Source organism: Larus michahellis, chromosome 10 (assembly GCF_964199755.1).
Source record: "Larus michahellis chromosome 10, bLarMic1.1, whole genome shotgun sequence".
In the NCBI taxonomy this organism is placed as follows: Eukaryota; Metazoa; Chordata; class Aves; order Charadriiformes; family Laridae; genus Larus; species Larus michahellis.
In genome coordinates, this window is record NC_133905.1 from 17,120,378 (window position 1) to 17,138,411 (window position 18,034).

Consider the following 18,034-nt stretch of genomic DNA (forward strand, 5'->3'; position numbering starts at 1 on the left):
CCAGGGTGCCCCGCGCGCCGCCCCCCGCCGTTCCCCGAGCAGCAAGATGGCGGACACAATGAGGAGGAGCCGCCTCTCCGCGGCCTGAGTGGGCCCAGCCCAGCTGGAGGGCGCCGGCCGCCCCGGCCCGCCGCTCCTCCCCGCCCTCTGCCGCTCCCCGCCGCCCCGCGAGGTCCCCCCCGTCCGCTCCCGCCGCCGCCCGGAGCCCCGCCCCGGCTCCCCACAGCCCCGCCGCCGCCCTCAGGCGCGGCCCGGCCCGGCCCGGCGGCGGGATGAAGCTGACGGACAACGTGCTGCGGAGCTTCCGCGTGGCCAAGGTCTTCCGCGAGAACTCGGACAAGATCAACTGCTTTGACTTCAGCCCCAACGGCGAGACCGTCATCTCCAGCAGCGACGACGACTCCATCGTTCTCTACGACTGCCAAGAGGGCAAGTGAGTGGCGGGGGCCCGGCCTGGGCCGTTCCTGAGGGGGTTACCTGCCGTCCGGAGGGCTGGGGGGTTTCTGGGGTGGAGGGGGGGGTGCCGTGAGGGGTGCCGGTTTGGCTGCTGCCTGTTGGGAGCGCGCTGAAGAGGTAGCAGGTTTGGCTGGTAAGCTTTGGCTTTTCTTTCTTCGTTTTTTAGCGTAGGCTTGTAAGTGAAACTGTAGCGATGTCTGACCCGGAGGCTGGGGTGTGGGGGATTCTAAACAGTTAAAGTGGGGCGCGGAAATGGGAGCAGCATGGTTTTGTCCGCATTAACGGGTGTCTCTGCTTGTTTTGTCTGGTAGGCTGGAGCCAGCCATGGTAATTTCCCACGTGTGAGAGAGTTCACTGCTGTGAGAACTAAGTAGTTGTTGAGCTTAAGGGGTTGAGTCTGATCACGTTTCCAGGCCTCGGGATGGTTGCAGATACACAAATTTGACTTTTCATGCTTCCCTGGGCTTAAGTCTCACTAATTAAAATAGAGGCAATTGCTATGAGCAGCTACAAATATGTAATCTTAAACAGCCTAATTTGGCTGTAACTTCTTGGATAAATGTTTTAAGCCAAAAGGCTAAGATGGTGTGGCGTGCGTTTATTATAACTTCTAAAAATTTGATGGTATTTTTATTCTTCAGTGGTGCCTGAGAACGTTGCGGATAAAGGTGGTCCTCTGCTTTAAATCCTTTTTTTCTAGTTGCGTTTTTGTCTGTAAAGCACAATTTAAATACAAGTGCGATTTACATGCATCTTCAAACGTTGTCTTAATTTATATTTAATCAGTCAAGGTGTTTATTGTTTTCTGTTACTTATAGGTAATGAATTAAGGTGTGTGTGTTTCTCACTGAACAGAGTTGTCCAGTTTATCTTTCTTTTTTCATTGATCACACAGTGCTTGTCCTGTCCTACGGATAAAACCCTAGAAATTTGTGCAGCACTTGAGATATGGTGCTCTTGTTCAGAGGATAAAAGCATGCAAATAAGACCACCAGTGATACTTGCAGTTGATGTCTTGGAATGTATGCAAAAGACATTTGTATTCTATGAGAAGTGGAAAAAATTGAGCCAAATGATGTCATTATTCCATTAAAAACTTTCTTGGTTGGTAAAAGTATGTATTTGCTTTAAATTTTTTTAAATTTTAAGTTTTAATTTTCATGTGCTTCTTGGTGTAGAGATGTAATTCTGAGGTGATTTTTCTTTTTTTTCTTTTCTTTTTTTTTTGTAAAGTCAAGACCTTAGAAAGCATCACATTATATATATATATATATAGAAAGTGAAAGACAAATGAGCATGTGTGTTGTAGGAGAGAGAATAAAAAGCACAGGATAATGCAGGAATGAAAAAGAAATGATTTGGAAGTACCAGGAGGTACATGTGTCAGTGTTACGTATATTTTCTAGGAAACCAGATATTCCTAGTCCTCCTGCTTTTTCAAGCAGACCAAGACATCATTCTTGCTGTGTTTGAAAGATTGCACCCTGCATATTCTCTTAATTTTGTAGACCACTTACTACATGTTATTTTACACTTCTCTTTAATTTGCTTGCTTTACACGTTAAAGTTGTTGGGGTTCCCCATCTGATAGAGTGAACTCTTATTTGAAATCATTTAATTTTTATTTAGGTAAGGATAGGTAATTTTATACATACTGTGCCTGGCATGGATTGTATTCTAGATCCTAATTATACACAATAGTGGAAGGGCTGAGTGATGTTAATGCAGATCGTATTGATTGCTCCCCCCCTTTCAAACTTGTAAAGAATAGTTTGATGGGTTGGGAGGCATTTGGTCCTTTCATCCCTGTCTCCATCTAGCCCTGACGTATGCTTTACAGTCAGAGGATTTGCTTTAATTAAGTTAAATGTAGAAGATCGATGGTTGTCTACTGCAGTGCTACAGGGCAATGAGAGTAGTTTCGTCAAGGTAACCCCTTTTTCAGGATGGATTTCTCTAGTGGTTATTAAATTAATTTGGAAGTTTCTCATATACTATCAATTGATGTAAAAGCATGTGATTTTTAGAGGTACCTAGGGATGCAGGGTGCAGTTTTTCTCTCACCTAGAAAGTTTTGGCTGTGAATTATGTTGTCACTAGAGATTCATGTGGAGATGACGAATCAAATCTGTGAATGACTGTTGTGACATGGTGGAATGTGGCAGTTTCAGGCCTATAGTTTATTTTGTTTCTTAAACCACAGTTTCAAGGGCCTAGAACTCTCACCTTCTTGTATGTGTCATTGCTAGTGAATACAATGGCCAGGAGGAAATGTCCTGCTTGCTGGGTTTCAGTATAGGATACGCTACTTCGTCAAATGGCCTGAATGTTAAAACTTTTCCCCATGTAAAAGTTGCAAATTTGGGTTTTTTCCCCACTGTTAATGAGCAGTTCTGCTGGTAGAATTAAAATGCAACTGTTTGGTTATACGTTAGGTACATCCTGACCTAGTTTGCTTTGGTTTGCCGTACCAAAATGAGCCATACACCTGTGAGAGTTGGTACCAGTGTGACCAAGCCCCATCTCGGTCAACTTCAGTTTCCAAAAGTGTCAGGACGGTTTAAACAGCCAAGAGCTGACAAGACAAGATTATCTCCTTGAAACACAGTTTAGGCAAGAAGCTTGAAAAATTTGTCCTGCTTCTTCATGAGCATCCAATAATTTTGGACCTGAGATTCCACTTCAATTTCAAAATGTGTAAACAATTAAATTGTTAATCTTGGGTTTTTTTTAACCTGTTCTGCATCACCAAATACCTCCACAGTAGGCTGGCTCAAAAGCATAACGAAGAATCTTACCTGTGTCTGTTGGGGCCTAAGAATGAACTCTGAAAACTTGTAGAACGCGGTTGTGTGTTGGGATGTGCAGCAGTCCTTGAGGCTGGGAACAGGAGGCTTGTGGCTGAGTTTGTAACCCTGGAATGATATAATGGTGGTCTAGCAAAGGCTTAGCTTGTACTTCAATATATATCAATTGTGTATTATTTATACAAATAAAGAAGTGGTGGATGTGGGCCCCTGCTTAGCCATAGTGTTCACCAGACAAATCAGTGAGCCTGGTTCTGGATGATGGTTTTACCCGCAGTAGGAGTGATTCAAACCAAGGCACAGATATTATTACAAACCTTGCCTGTGTTTTGTTTCATTTTTATAACAGATTTGACTTTGATCTCGTAAAACATTTTTCTTCAGTGACATCGCTTGATTTGCAAGTGGGCTAGATAGATTAATTAAAACTTGGAATTATGTTTAGGGATTGTGATTTGTTTAAAAAAATATGTGAAACTTAGTTTTCTTGTTTGTCTTTTTAAATACTCAATCGGGAACAGGCGGTCGATCTTGTATGAAATGACATGTTTCTGCATGTGTCAGCTTACATGAAAACTTCACCTTTCTTAAAACACAGAAGTACTTTCTTTCCTCCTCTTCGGTAAATGTACTTTTGTCCATCTGTCGATCTTTAGTGTCTGTGTATATTCATTTATTCTCAATAGAGCTTCTAAGCTTTAAATTTTTCGTAGATAAGGAAGAGCCAGGCTAGGCATGAGAGTCTTGGTATGTTTTGAGGTTGGTGGCGTTTTTTTGTTGGTTATTTTTTGGTTGGTTTTTTTTTTTCCAATTTGGTCAACATCGTAGCTGAGGTAACTACAGAGAGCAGTATGGGGAAGTATATGTGTAATGTTACAGAATTTTGGTGCCTAAATTTAATATTTGATGTGATGTTTTCAGTTTGTAACATGTTTGCCTCTGAAAATTGATTTCAAAATCTACTGGAGGAACTGAGGAAGAATCTGTTGAGATTTGGTCTAAGTGGTACAGGTGGTGTATGGGTTTTAATTACACTTGCTGTATTGGCTTTCAGTTAATGCAAGCTTGGCCCCAGCAAGTTCGTTTGAAGTCAAAGCCCTATGGCTTCTGCTGTTTGAGAGTTAATCTTTAAAAATTAATATCTATTTTTGTTCTGATATGAAAAATCTCCAAGTCATGCTCTTGTTAGGGTGTGTCGATTTGAGGCTAATGAAAACAAGGAAGAAGTCAAGCATTTTAGAAATACCTTGTCTGAGGGTGTAGTCTGATAAACTTTTCTTTTGGGAGCAGTATTGGTTTGAACCACTCCTGCTGTTTGTGTCCATTCCCATGCTATCATCTTTGGTGTGTGTTGGTAAAATATTTTGTGGGCCTGTGTAATAACGAGAGCTATGAATTTCTGGCTTAAAAATAACTCCTGGAAGAGATTGTATTATTTCTGGTGTTGATTGGTTGACTGCCCAGCTTTGAAACCTCTGTGCTACCTCAGTTTAGTAAGAAAGAGGAAGGAAGGTGGCGGAGACCTTGTACTGCTTAAACAGGTGCTGCTGCAAGATACCCCATACCAGCTACTTCTAAGTTTACTTTGCAGTTTAAATTTCTAGTACCACAGTACATCACTTGCTTACCAGACCCCTAACAATCCAGTTCTGTATATTGTTTTTGCTGTCACTGGAATGTCTTTAATTCTGTTGCAGAATGTTACATTTGAGTTTCATGCTTTAATTAAGATTGGATATGAGTATAATTCTCCAGTAGTTTGAGTCCCTGTGCTAGCATTGCTTTTATAGACTACTGGTATATCTATGTGCTTGTGTTAATACTGAGAAGCCCTATTCTGAATGAGACACCCAGTTATAGGTTTTGAAGTAACATAGAACAAAAAGACAAATTATTCTCAATCTAAAATAAGCAGCAGATGAATTAGAGATTTGGATGGGCCAGGGAACGGTGAGGCAGTGCTGCTTGACATTAAGGACTCGTTATGCCAGCTCCTCTTATTCTTTTTACAGTAGACATGGGAAAAAGAATTTTTGGAGGAGACAAGTGCGTTTTGCAGGTGTTATGGGGAACTCCTCAAGCCTAGGGATGGTCTTAGAGAAAGCACCAAGGTGCTTGTTTGAAAATCAAATACGAAAACTTTTATTTCTTTGTATAAAAACATTGGACTACTCAAAACAATCTTGTAATATCGCAATAAAAACAGGCCTTGTTAATGGGGTGAGTTTCAGTTTGAGCTTTTTGTTGCAGTGAGTGCAATTATTTCTGCTTCCTTCTGACAGACCAAAGAGAACGCTATATAGTAAGAAGTATGGAGTGGATCTCATCAGGTACACACATGCTGCCAACACTGTCGTGTACAGCTCCAACAAAATAGATGGTAAGTGATCCACTAGATTTGAGCATATTTAATCTCCTTACACTTAAAACTACATGCCTGGACAAATAGCTCTTAAGAGCCAGGAAAAAATTATAGACACTTTTCAGTGATAAATGCACTGTCAGAGACAGAGGAATTAATTTTCAACTCTAATACACACCTTGGTGATATTCCCTTGTGCACGCTGATGTGAGTTTTGGTCACTGCTGCAATAACTAAGGGATTAAACATTGTTAGTGTGATAAAAGTTCAGTTCTTGATTCTGCCAGTCACCTTGCTGTTTGATACCAGTGCCACCAGTCAGACTCTGTGCCTTAATTTCTTACATGTGAAATGAGGTAGGAAGAAGATGTGGCCAGAAGGTGGGCTAAGCACCGTATCTCTGTCTCGTACACACACGAGTCAACTGCAAAGGAAGGGAATGTTTTTCCATTCTCCGTACAGAGCAGGGAGGGCAGGAAGTTCAGGTAACTTATCAGACCATTAGCCAAGCCTGGAGGAGGTCACACAGCTCTTCTGAGATGAGCTTTGCTTCTGTTAATCTGTTTTTTCCATGTAATAGACAAAAAACCCATTTTCATACCATTTCTCCACAGTCAGTGTCTGCGATAGCTATGCTGTGTAAATCGATGACATTGAAGGGCTTCTAGAGCTTCGTGACAGGCTATCAATGTATTTGAGTTTAATTTAAAATTCAAATTTAAGAACTGGCACAGATAGATACATTAATTCTTCTATCAGGCAGTACTTCCAAAGGTTGGAAACAGGTAATGTTAATTTCAAAGTTTGTCTCAATAAGTGGGTTTTAACATTGTATTTGTAAACTCAACCATTTCTGCAACAGGGGTTTTGGTTTGTTTTTTCCTCTGCAGAGATGGAGATTGTTGGTAGAGGCACTGGTGCCTTGTGGTGTGTTCTAGGTTACTTTGGGAATTTAAGAGAGTATGAATTTAGAGCAGGTGGAAGTTACAAGTTAGGAAGTCAGGTTAAAGCAGAACAACCTGGGCCTGAAACTAGAGGAGCAAGAACCTTTCCAACAGATTTGAATTTAACAGTGTAAAAGGATTAAAAGTGTGAGGGGAAGCACTTGCCTTTTTAGTCTGTTTCACAGCCTACTTTTTATTAAGTTATTAGTTTATTATGTCACATTTATTTAATTTACAATTAATTAACAATTTAGTGAAGCGTTTTTAATGCCATTTTGAGTTGTGAGTTTTTGTTTATAAGCACTGGTAAGCTTTTGAGGAACCAAAACTGAAGAGTTGTCATCCTGTGGGGTAGCATTGTGATGAAAACTTGATTAGAAGAAAAGGAAAACATGAGAGTGTGAATGTATTTGCTGCTGTTATGAACCTTAAGCCTAATAAAACCAGCAGTGTGTTCTGTAGGGGTCCAGATACTGCTACTGTAGTCCCTAATGCATGCAGTCTTAGGCAAGGTGCATTGTATTTAACCTGTTACGCGGTTATCGGGAGGGAAAATAAACCCAGGAATGTGTTATAGGAGTGCTGGCGCCTGCTCCCAGGCATTTTATGTGCTGAGTTGCTACCAGTCCACTTCTGAAGATTTCGTCAGGACCTTTGAACCTAGCTCTTCTTGCCTGATTCCAGGCTGAGGTAGTAGTTTGTACAGTTTGAGGGTCTATGATACCACCCGGTACAGGAGATAACTGTACAGGCCACTGCCTTGCCTGGGACAGAGCGCTGCCAACAAAAAGGATCACAAAGGATTACAGTTCCCCAGCACTTCCTATTTAGCAAAGGAAGATGAAATTCTGCGTGGATACTTCGGAAATCAGGTAACGACAGTTTTTGCAGGAAAAATTGAGATATGTCTTAATAGCATGCTTGAAGCATGTCGGTTCTAGCCATGATGGGGTGTGACAGTGGTGTTGGGGGTTTATGTTTTGGACAGTCACCTCAGGTCACTTAGAGCCTTTCAGAATGGTGTGTCACCAGCATCATGTTTCCAGTTTGATCAGTCAGCTTTAGTTTTCTTGTCAAACACTGGAGGGTGATCTAGAACACTGATCTCAGCTTGATGCAAAACCTCAGGCAAAAATGGTAACTTGATAATTTTTTCACAGAAATTAAATTTTGCTTGATGAACCTTTCAAAAAGCTCTGAACACAGTAGCCCTTATGAGTGTTAAAATGCTCTGTGCATATTGCATCCTGTTGGCTCTTGTTCTTCCGAGTTAAAAGTAAAAATGTTCTTTTCCCTCAGTTTATTTTTAGAGCCTCAGCAGGACTTGGTGTTACAGCAGTATGGAGTCTCTTGGCACTAAACAGTGCAGGTGCATAATACCAGTCTCTTCCAGTCAGCAATAACTTAGACTAGTGTCCTCTAACTAGTGTGAGAAGGGATTTTGCTGCCGCTACTCTCCGATAGCAGAGGTTTAGCTTGTGCTCTTCACGTTTCATTGCTCAGATGGATCTGCACATAAAGATTAAAAAGTGGCTTCTGTGCTTTAATAATTGTTTCCTCTTACAAAGATTTCTTTTAATCATGGGAGAAAGCATCTCCCAAAATTCTGGCGGCTCTTGGTATGTTCATCTGTACTCAGAATAAAATTACCACTTGAGGAATGTTGTGTTGCTGCTCTGATTTATTCAGTATATTTTTAAGATTGCTTTAGGTGGCCTAAGCTTTAGATTACTCCTCTGTCCTCTTCTTAAAGCTTAACTGCTCTGAGTGCAGAGAATTTGTGAAGCTGTTGATTGTCAGATTGAAATAAAGAAAAGATTTGCTTCTTTTTAATGGTCTTGTCCTGGCTTTGGTGTTCATGGGTTTGTCTTCTCTTTGACTAAATGCTAGAATTCACACATTTCCTATGCTTACCGTCTTGTTGGAGACTTACTTGCTTGGTACATATATTGATAAGACAGCAAGACTCATGCCGTATAGCAAAAAAAAAAAAAAAAGTGGTAGTATCAACTTTGTAAATTTGATGCTCTCAATTTTGTGAGAAAGATGGAATAAAACCTACTAGTACTTAAATTTTAGCAGCTTTGAAACTAACTTGAATAAATCACATGACAGTTTGCCTTCAAGCTGTAATATGACTTCAGACTGTGGAAAGTATCTTTTCCTGGTGCCTGATTTCCGTTTCTGCCTTGGAAACCAAGTTGTTTTATGTCTGTTTCTAACTTGATTCTTTTTCAAAGTCTGAAATCGACTTGAAATCAAACAATGAGACTTTGTGTGGCAAAATTGCTGTTGCTGTAGGGAGCAAGTTTACTGTGTGACCACTTTTAATAACATTGGGTTCATGGTATAATAAAGCTTATGGTTTGTTTATGTTTTCAGATACAATTCGATACCTCTCCCTGCACGACAACAAATACATTCGGTATTTCCCGGGGCATACAAAAAGGTAAGGTGTGGCTTGGAGACAGTACAGGAGAAATCAAAATACTGATTGTAATGAGCTTGAGTTACGTTACGCTTGATTCACTCTGGTTTTTGCTTTGTAGAACTGTTCATGGCAATTACAAGCTTGTACACAACTGCTGGGGTGGGTGTTGCTCCATTCACTTCTTTTACTTGTCTGTGATGCATGTTGTCTTCTGTGTTGCAGAGTCGTTGCTCTTTCAATGTCTCCAGTGGATGATACTTTTATTTCTGGATCCCTTGATAAAACTATTCGACTTTGGGATCTCCGCTCTCCAAATTGCCAGGTAGGATATCATATTCATGTGCACAGTGTGTTGCATTTTCAGTTAGAAGGATGAAAAATGGATGCGTGCTTGTTATAAAACAAAAATACTGCCAGAAACATGTGCTGCTGATTTAGTGTTGACACCTTCCTGGAATGCTGAAGGAACCTCAATCACAAATCTCTGTGAAATATGTATGTCGCATTGTGTAACACCACTCACTTTCACCAATGTCTCTGCTGGAGAGGTGCTGGGAAGAGCAAGAAATAACACCCACAGCTGATGAAACAAGAGAAGAGCTGGGTGTTGTCCATCAGCTGCTTCATCAGGCTGCTATCCCATGCAGAGTGTTGTCTTTTAGCTGGCATCTCTCCTGAGATGGGAATGGCAGCAGAAGGGGCATTGGGAGATGCATTTTATCTGAGCATTTATAGTGTGTTTGTGTTTAAAATTGATGCCTCGATGCAATTAAATTTGATGAAGAAACTGATGATCTAAAGTAACATAGCAGCCGTATGGTCTGCCCCCTCCTTGCATCACCTTTGTTGTTCATCAGACCTGTTTGTGAGCAGATTTAACTTTCTAGCAAGGCAAACCCCTATTTGTTTTTATTTATTTATTTTACTGGAATAGTTTACTTTATTTTAGTGGAAGCAGGCTTGTGTGGGCTGAGAAAAGTACCAGAGCTGACAGCAGGGGAGGAATGGAAGTCTAGGAGTAGAATCTCCACCTTTTATTGGTGATGAGCTGTTTTGTCCCCGTACTTGGACACATAGTGTTGTAGTCTCATATTTTCCCATCTTACTGGGACCATTTTGCTTATGAGAGGATTTGCTTATGCTGTTTACTTATTCCAGATTATGTAACTGTAAATGCAAAAGGAAGAAAAGGTTACATTTCTTACAAAATGGTTTTATCTGTCTTAAACCCAAGGTTTTTCTGACAAGAAGTCTTAATTTTGCCTTTCTCTGGGAGTGTACTTTTGCCAGTTTGTAAATTTTCCTTGGGATGAATCTCAGTCTCAGAGTTGCTACGCATGAGATAGGGTTATAACTTCAGTAGCAGTTCTGTGATTTTTTGCTAATGCCTGAAGTTGTAAGAATGGTAAAACTAGGACTTGTAACTGGAAGCTGCATGCAGCAGTTTAGGGAACAGGTTGAGGAAGTGTTACTTGTAATTTTCAATTTGCCCATGAGATGGCAGCCGTACTGCCTAGAAATACTACCGGGAAACCAGAGATGTCCCACTTTCGAGAGCCCCGAGTATTAGTTATTAATACAGCCACATCATCCTTCCTTTTCTGGGTACTTTTTGAGTGGATGGCAGCTCGACTGAGGTCTTTGTTTGTTCTAATGTAAACTTTGTCTTTGCAACAAATTGGAAGCTCTGTATGATGACATGAAGTAGTCAGAGTTGCCTTTGAGAAGCTGAGTTCTGAACCTTTGTAAACCTTCAAAATTTACAATTGTAATTCAGTTATTCTGCCCGTAGGCTGATGTCCTGCTCAGAGTGGGCTCAAAGGGTGGTGGTAGAAATGCGAGCATCAGTTTTGCAAAATAATTTGGGCTTCTTCTATTTTCTAGGGTTTAATGCATCTCCAGGGGAAGCCTGTGTGTTCTTTTGACCCAGAAGGGTTGATTTTTGCTGCTGGGGTCAATTCTGAAATGGTGAAGCTTTACGATCTCCGTTCTTTTGACAAGGTGAGCTACCCTAACTTCACTTCTTAAACACTTTAGCTTGCAAGAAGTAGTCTAAACTCAGTGCTCAGAGAGAGACTCAGAGACTGGATTTCTTTACTCCAATATACTATCTAGGGTGCCTACTTTGCACCTAGAGAGTTTTCAGTAAGTACACAGAGGTGTACATGCTGTCACGAAATCCCGAAATCCACTCTTGAACCACCGTTAAAGTTTACTTCTGCTAACTCTTCAAGTTATTCCAAACTCCTGTTTAGGCTTTCTGTTGTTGTGGGTTTTTTTCCTTGCTGCTTTTTCTGGAAGAGCACTGGCAAAGATGGAGCCAGAGTTGTCAGGAAAGATGGAAATTTCCAAGGAAACTGTAATTGGATGAGCAGCTGAACTGGCTAAGCACGGAGCATAATTAGTTCCATGGTTCTCAAAAAGTCAGATGACAATAACACTGGCTCAAGCTGTTGCTCCAACTTCAATTAGCAGCCTTGTTTGAAAAGTTCTTCCTACCTTAAATTAATTTCTGCTGCTGAGTGTGGTAGAGACTATTTGGTATTGAAACACCCTTCTGTGGCTCTCCTTTGCTATGGAAACTGGATTCTTACTACTTTGAAACTTAGACATGCAGTGACATGTTTTTGCCATGACACTTTCCTTTGGTATCTTGGGACTTGTTTTGAAAAATCTTGAACTTATTCCCGAGATAAGGTTAAAAGCAAACTCTTGTTAGCAGCAATGCATAGAGAGTCTACATTGTATTTCCCATTTTTTCTTTGAAGGGGCCATTTGCTACGTTTAAGATGCAGTATGATCGAACATGTGAGTGGACAGGCCTGAAGTTCAGTAACGATGGAAAACTCATCCTCATATCAACTAATGGAGGGTTCATTCGACTGATTGATGCCTTTAAAGGAGCTATCCTGCATACGTTTGGGGTGAGCATGTTCCCCGTGTTACCTCTCTGAAAACTGGTATTAGTTTTGGGAGCAGGTGCCCTTTGGTTGCCAGATTACTGTGAACATGCACTCTAATACCTGTTCTCCTGTTTTGTGCCATAGGGTTATAACAATAGTAAGGCTGTCACGCTGGAGGCATCATTCACACCAGACTCTCAGTTCATCATGATAGGTAAGATGATTCTTCTTGGAAAGAATTTCAGTGCTCTGAAATTAAGTCTGTTATGCGGGGCTGAAGTTGTGTCTGTCGGGAAGCAGAATGTATTTAAATAATACAGTGCAGCTGTAAACTTTTTTTGCATTGAGAATTTTCCATTTTGCTAGATTACTCAGCATTTTATGGACTGAAACATAAACGAGCTTGCAAGAAGACTTTTTTTTTTTTCCTTTATATATGAATGTTATTCCCAAAAAGAAAAGAAACTGGCAAACCGTTGTAATGCACGGAGACCTGTCACGTAATTTATGTCAGTGATCCTCACCCCATGGCTAGGATGTGCTCATGTGCTGCCTCAAAGCGTTTCGGGGCTGTATGTTGTGCCTGCCCTCCATTTTCTGATGAGCGAGGCACCTGTCTGTACTTGGGCCCTTGGTCTCATAGCCTGCTGCGTTTGTACACCTCTCAGGGACATTTCTGCACTGGTCACATGCTGGGGCAGCTGTATTTTATTCATGTAGCTCTTACAAATCCCCATGTCTGTGGAAGAAGCTCTGCTTAACCCTTGATAGAAGCAGTAGGCATCGGCCTAATGGTTCCCAGCATGATTCCTCTGGCCCAAGTCTGCTTCTTATTTATATGGCTGATACAACAAATATGTTTAACTTTGTGGTATTTGGTATCCCGATCCTCATTTTTCCTGGACGAGTGATGGTCTTGGCAAAACTTTTTGTTGTTGTTGTTCTGGCTGAGAACTTCCTGATTGCAGTGAAAGCGGGGTGTGTGTGTGTTCTTTGTTTAGCCTGTCTCTGGAGAGCACTTTATTGCACATATTTACCTTCCTGTTGTGCCCTTCCAAATGAAAACTATAGTGGAAGAAGTTCCAGAACACTTATTTCTGTTCATGAGGCATACTTGTTCTTACAGTTCTTGGACAGAAAAGACTATGTACTTCATTTTCTCTGTTGGTCTCTCCAGTGTCCTGTTTTCCATTCTTGCCTGCAGGTTCGGAGGATGGGAAGATTCATGTTTGGAATGGGGAAAGTGGGATGAAGGTGGCTGTGCTGGATGGGAAACATACAGGTCCTATAACCTGTCTGCAGTTCAACCCGAAATTCATGACTTTTGCTAGCGCATGTTCAAATATGGTAAGGAAAGTGTTTTAAGTTCCTCCTAGCTCAATGGGGTGCTGAGCCTTTTAGAAACAAACCTGAGAAGGCTTAATGCCACCGGTGGGCATTTTCTTGGGCTTTGGTGAGAGCCAGGCCCCTGTCCGTTGTGCCTTGATTGCGCCTTACCTGGCAGGTAGATATGTGGGCGGCTCACCTGGCAAGCCAGCGTTTGAACACACACGTGAAAGCAGAGCAGTGAGTGAATGCACATGCAGAGTTTGAGTCCTTTAGGTTACTGTACGCGGCTGGTATTTTCAGTTTGTGTGAGACTGGCTTGCTCTGGAGACCGTGCAACGCAAACCAAAGCAGCGTAAGCAAGGCTTGTAACCTTAAACTGTTGGCAGGGTGTTGCTGCCTCTTAGGTAGTCTCTGCCTGTGTGCTTATAGAAGGTAGCAGTGATAAGCTCCTGCAGTGTGCTGTAGGAGAGATTTGTGTTCTGCTCTGTAAAAGATGTTTGTTCTTTCCTCTTTTGTAGGCCTTCTGGTTGCCAACTATCGATGACTAATTCCTACGCTGCAGCTGTTGTCAGATGACTTCCATACTGCTAACAGCAGCACATCATTGCAAGCATAGTATTGGAATTGCCTAGGTCTCCTAGACTGTGTTCCTGTTCCTGCGTATGTTTCCATATGTCTTACCTTTATTTGCTGCATTCCTTTGCGAGGACTCTTCCACTCAGCCTCCTAGCATGTTCAGAAGCGGCATGCTACACGTTCTCACCTTCCAGTCCGTGCCCAGCAGGCTTCAGCCGAAGTTGGAACTGACACAGTATTATTTCTAACAGCAATTAAGTCTGTTTTATTTACAAAATGTTTGTGGCATTTTTTAAGCTGTAATTGTGTGTTTTCCTTCTGTAAGTGCAAACGGCTATTGATGTTCCAAGGTGGAACGTGCAGTTCCTTCCCATAAGTGCATGTTTTTCACATCTGGGACCTCTCCGGTTTCACTGCAGTCCACAGATGCAAAGTTACTTCTGTGCCAAATGTGAACACTGACAGTGACCAACTGATACAGCAGATGCTGGATTCTCTTGCAGTGGAACGTGCACTGAAGAGTGGATGACTGTAAATTTTCATTATACATCCTGTCATCCTTTTTTGGCAATTTAGCGTGCGACAAACTGTGCAGGTTTTGTCCACTGCCAGAGCTTGCCGAAGCCTCCCTGCTGTTTGCTGTGCCAGATCCCGGAGGGCGCAGACAGTGCTGGTGAGGTGCGGTCAGTGTCCCAAGCAATAAAGGAGTCTGACAGCAGGAAGATGGAGAAACCAAACCGGGACTGAAAGCACAGTCTGCCTGTGTACCTTCCTTATGTATCATCTTGGCTGATCTTTTACTTGTAAATAGCGTTGGGGGGAGGGCAGTGGGAATGGGCCATATTTTTTTACTTTTAGATATTAAAGAATATGATGTGGGCCAGTATTGTGGGGTGTCTAGGCTGTTTACCTTCACCGATGCAGTTTTCTCTTCCTGGTTTGTAAATAAGCTCCATTAAATTCTCCCCACACCAGGCTTAGACCTGTATCCCCTTGCTGGTAAAACTGACTTGCAGTTAGTTCATCTTGCATTTTGTTACAGGTTTTGCAGGTTTTCAGTGATAGCCCTGAAAGAGCAACTACGTTTCCTTTGTCAGATGATGTTTTCAAAATTGAATTTTAAAAACTTCACATGTGACTGTGCTGACTCTGCTTTGCTGTGGCCCTGCTGCAAGGAACGCCCCTGCAAAAGGACAGGAGGGATGTGCTCTCCTGCCTCAGAGGGGCTTGTGGGTGAGTGGCACACAAAGGCTGGCGAGCTGGTCTTCAAGCCTGGTTCCAGTTTCTTTTTCCTGAAACATTGCATTGATCAGATGCATCCACCAGCAGGCTGGGACAGGCTTGGCGTAAATATGGCGTTGATTGTATTTTTGCCTTTCCAAACACAGTTGGCTTCTTGTGCTGGGTCACAGCTTGGAAAGTCCATTCTATCCTTTGCCCAGTCACATGTGCTTCCCCTCTCCTAAATGTAAAATGCCAGTAAGGTGACAAGCACAGCAGTGGGCATGTTCTGTCTGCTCTCAAGTGCAAGTCCATACTGTAGAACAGTGCTTGAGGACTTTCCCTTAGGTCAGTTGTCTAGAACATCCCTTATTACAGCGAAGTTCGTCTCAGCTCTCTCAGCTGTGGTGCCCTGTATATATTTCGGAGTATGTCTCCCTGGCAAAGTAAATCAGCGTGTAGAATGGCTTCTTCTGTTTTGCTTTTCCTTGCCTTTTTTTTTTTTTAACAGCCCTTGTCAGTGGAAATGTGCTGTGCTAAAGGGCTGGGGATGGGGAATGAGCGTTTCTCCACTGTTGATGTGCTGAGCCGCAGCATTTGCCTGTGGCAGTTGGCATGAGGACTGCCGTGCACGAGGCATTCTGATAAGCTTGATGTTTGAACTGATGCTGTGGTTGAAGCTTCTCCTTAGGCCCCATGGGTTGCCTCTGCTGATGCTACTGCATGAGTTTAGAGCCGTTTCTAACAGCATGGGTCTGTGGTGTGAGTTTGCCACCCTCCTAGAAGGGAGGAGGGAAGGGAACAGTGGACTGATGCTTTCGATCTTGACAAACAGGCCTGCTGTTGGAGACGCAGATGAAAAATTCGTACTACTACAGCAGCATCCCTCTTCCTGGTGTGTACTGTCCCACTGTCACCTATAAATGCCCATTGTGAAGGGAGATGGTTATCTCGGTCCCCACAGTTGACTAGGTTTCCACAGCCACCTCTTCAACTCGGTATTGTTGCATTTCAGGCTGCTTGGTGCTATTTTACCATTGTTGGTGTTTCTGTAAGCAGCCGTATTTTGCAGTGCTTTGTAACATAGAGGTATTTGGGGTTTGTAGCGCATTTTAACAGTTAAACTTCAGCATTCAGTAGCAAATCATTCAGGGTTTTACCAAGTCTGTTGCCTGAGGAAGTGAACAGAGAGCCCCTGCGAACATTCTTCTTGTTACTTTTCACAGAGAAGCATTTGGAAGTCTTTTACTCTAAAAATGCTCTTTGCTAATGTGGTTCCAGTGCTTGTCTAAGGACAGTTGTTCAGCTCTCTTCTACATGCAGTCTTGTAAAACATTGTGCGTTGTAGCATGAAATGTTTAAGAAAAAGAGGACCAAAGGACTGATCTGGAAGGATGCGTACACTGAGAACATCAGTGGCTTTCTGGAGGGAGGAGAATTTTACAGGTTCATGCGCAAGACAGCACTAATGCTCAGTTCAGAATTAAAACTGAATGCCTTCCCAGGGCTGAGTGCCACCCACCCAGGTAACGACTTCTTTCTTGCTTAATGTAGTGCTGTGTGTTTTCCATCTGCCTTGAAGAGAGGGAAATGTGCCAAGTATTGTCAAGAAACACGAGTATCATGTGTTTCTAGAAGGTTAGGAAGGAAAGGGGAATAAAACTTTTAGCTTCCAGCTTTCACGTGTTTCTCTAAAAGTATTGGGACTGCAATTCCTGTGCTCTTCAAGGCAGGCAGCTAACCAGAAACGGACCTCATTAAAAACAGCACTCCAAGGTCTAACAGCGTGTCCAACCTTATGTAAAACCAAGCAGGAAACAGCATTACCTCCCCAAATTTGACGTTTAAAAGATGAATTCCCCCCCGCCATATTCTTTAGGATGAAGTAAAGACCTTCAAAACAAGAGGGGAGTGAGACTCAACAGCCCCTTTCTAAGCAGTGGTGGTGGCAGAGCACATCTGCCTGGGCTGTAGGAGACTTTGGGTGTAATCTCTTCTCCAAGTTAGTCTTTGAGAGTTTTGAGGCACCCAGGTCCTTGGTTAAGTCGCAGCCCCTGCTCTGGGGGACACAGGAGCAATTGAGTGACCAAATTTGGAAGCAGCAGTGTATATTTTTCCAATGCCTCTTGACTATATTTGCACTTTAAGAGACTTCACCTTGGTTTTGGGTCAGGGGCTAGGATGCTGGCGAGCCTTTCAGAAACTGGTCTTTATGGTCATGAGCTGGTATGCGGAGTTTTACTCCTAGGTGGTATCTGCCAGATGAGTGTAAATACATGAAGTCAAATTATGCTTTGTCACAAAATACTACGTATGTGGAGAATTCAGTGTTGTGGCTGTTAACAATAAATATTTTGTAGAGAGATCACCGAGTGCTGTAAATTCTGCATTTGTCTGGTGTGATGCAACTCGCTGGTTTCTTAAGAGGGGGAATGGGAAAATCATCCTCTTTTTTTTTAAGGCCCCTTTGTTTTGTAAAGTCCAAAGCTCTGTAGTGGAAATGGTGATGCTCTGAGCTATCCTTACATAAATTACCCATTTTAAGAGGTTTTTCTTGCCTAGGAATGTGTCAGGATAGGGAAGCAGCCTTGCGACAGCTACCTGTCGAGGTGTGGTGCCCCAGGCAGAGGGGTGTTCGCAGAAGCTGTGGTCTGGACGGAAGAGCTGAGCCCTTTCTCAGCAGGAAGGTGGAAAAAGAGCTTGTTGGGTTGGACTAACAGGAGACTTGGATCACTGAAGTCCATGTATATATAACATTACAGCTGCTGTAGGGAACGGCAGCTAGTGTCGGCTTAACATGGGTAAAACCCCAAGTGCATCATTTTCAGGTTAAACTTGAGAGGCTTGGGGAAGAGCCAAGCTGGAGAGAAATGGGGTTTTTTTGTTCTATCCCTTGCTGAAACCATGAGCAGATAGCTGAGAAGGCTGCCTCATTCCTCGGTCCAGGCCTCCCACTGCAGGAAATCATCTTTTGACACCCAACCCTCGGGGTAGTACTGCTAAGG

At 42.5% G+C, this 18,034-nt stretch overlaps 1 protein-coding gene across 1 annotated transcript; it reads left to right on the forward strand.

Moving 5' to 3' along the window:
* Positions 1 to 26: 26 nt before the first annotated feature.
* WDR82 (WD repeat domain 82) lies at positions 27 to 17,397 on the forward strand. The gene is made up of 9 exons (XM_074603192.1): positions 27 to 433; positions 5,546 to 5,643; positions 8,952 to 9,018; positions 9,223 to 9,322; positions 10,885 to 11,001; positions 11,769 to 11,924; positions 12,048 to 12,117; positions 13,108 to 13,250; positions 13,751 to 17,397. Exons 1-9 carry the CDS (start codon positions 273 to 275, stop codon positions 13,778 to 13,780), a joined length of 942 nt encoding a protein of 313 aa, XP_074459293.1. The 5' UTR covers positions 27 to 272; the 3' UTR covers positions 13,781 to 17,397.
* Positions 17,398 to 18,034: the final 637 nt, after the last annotated feature.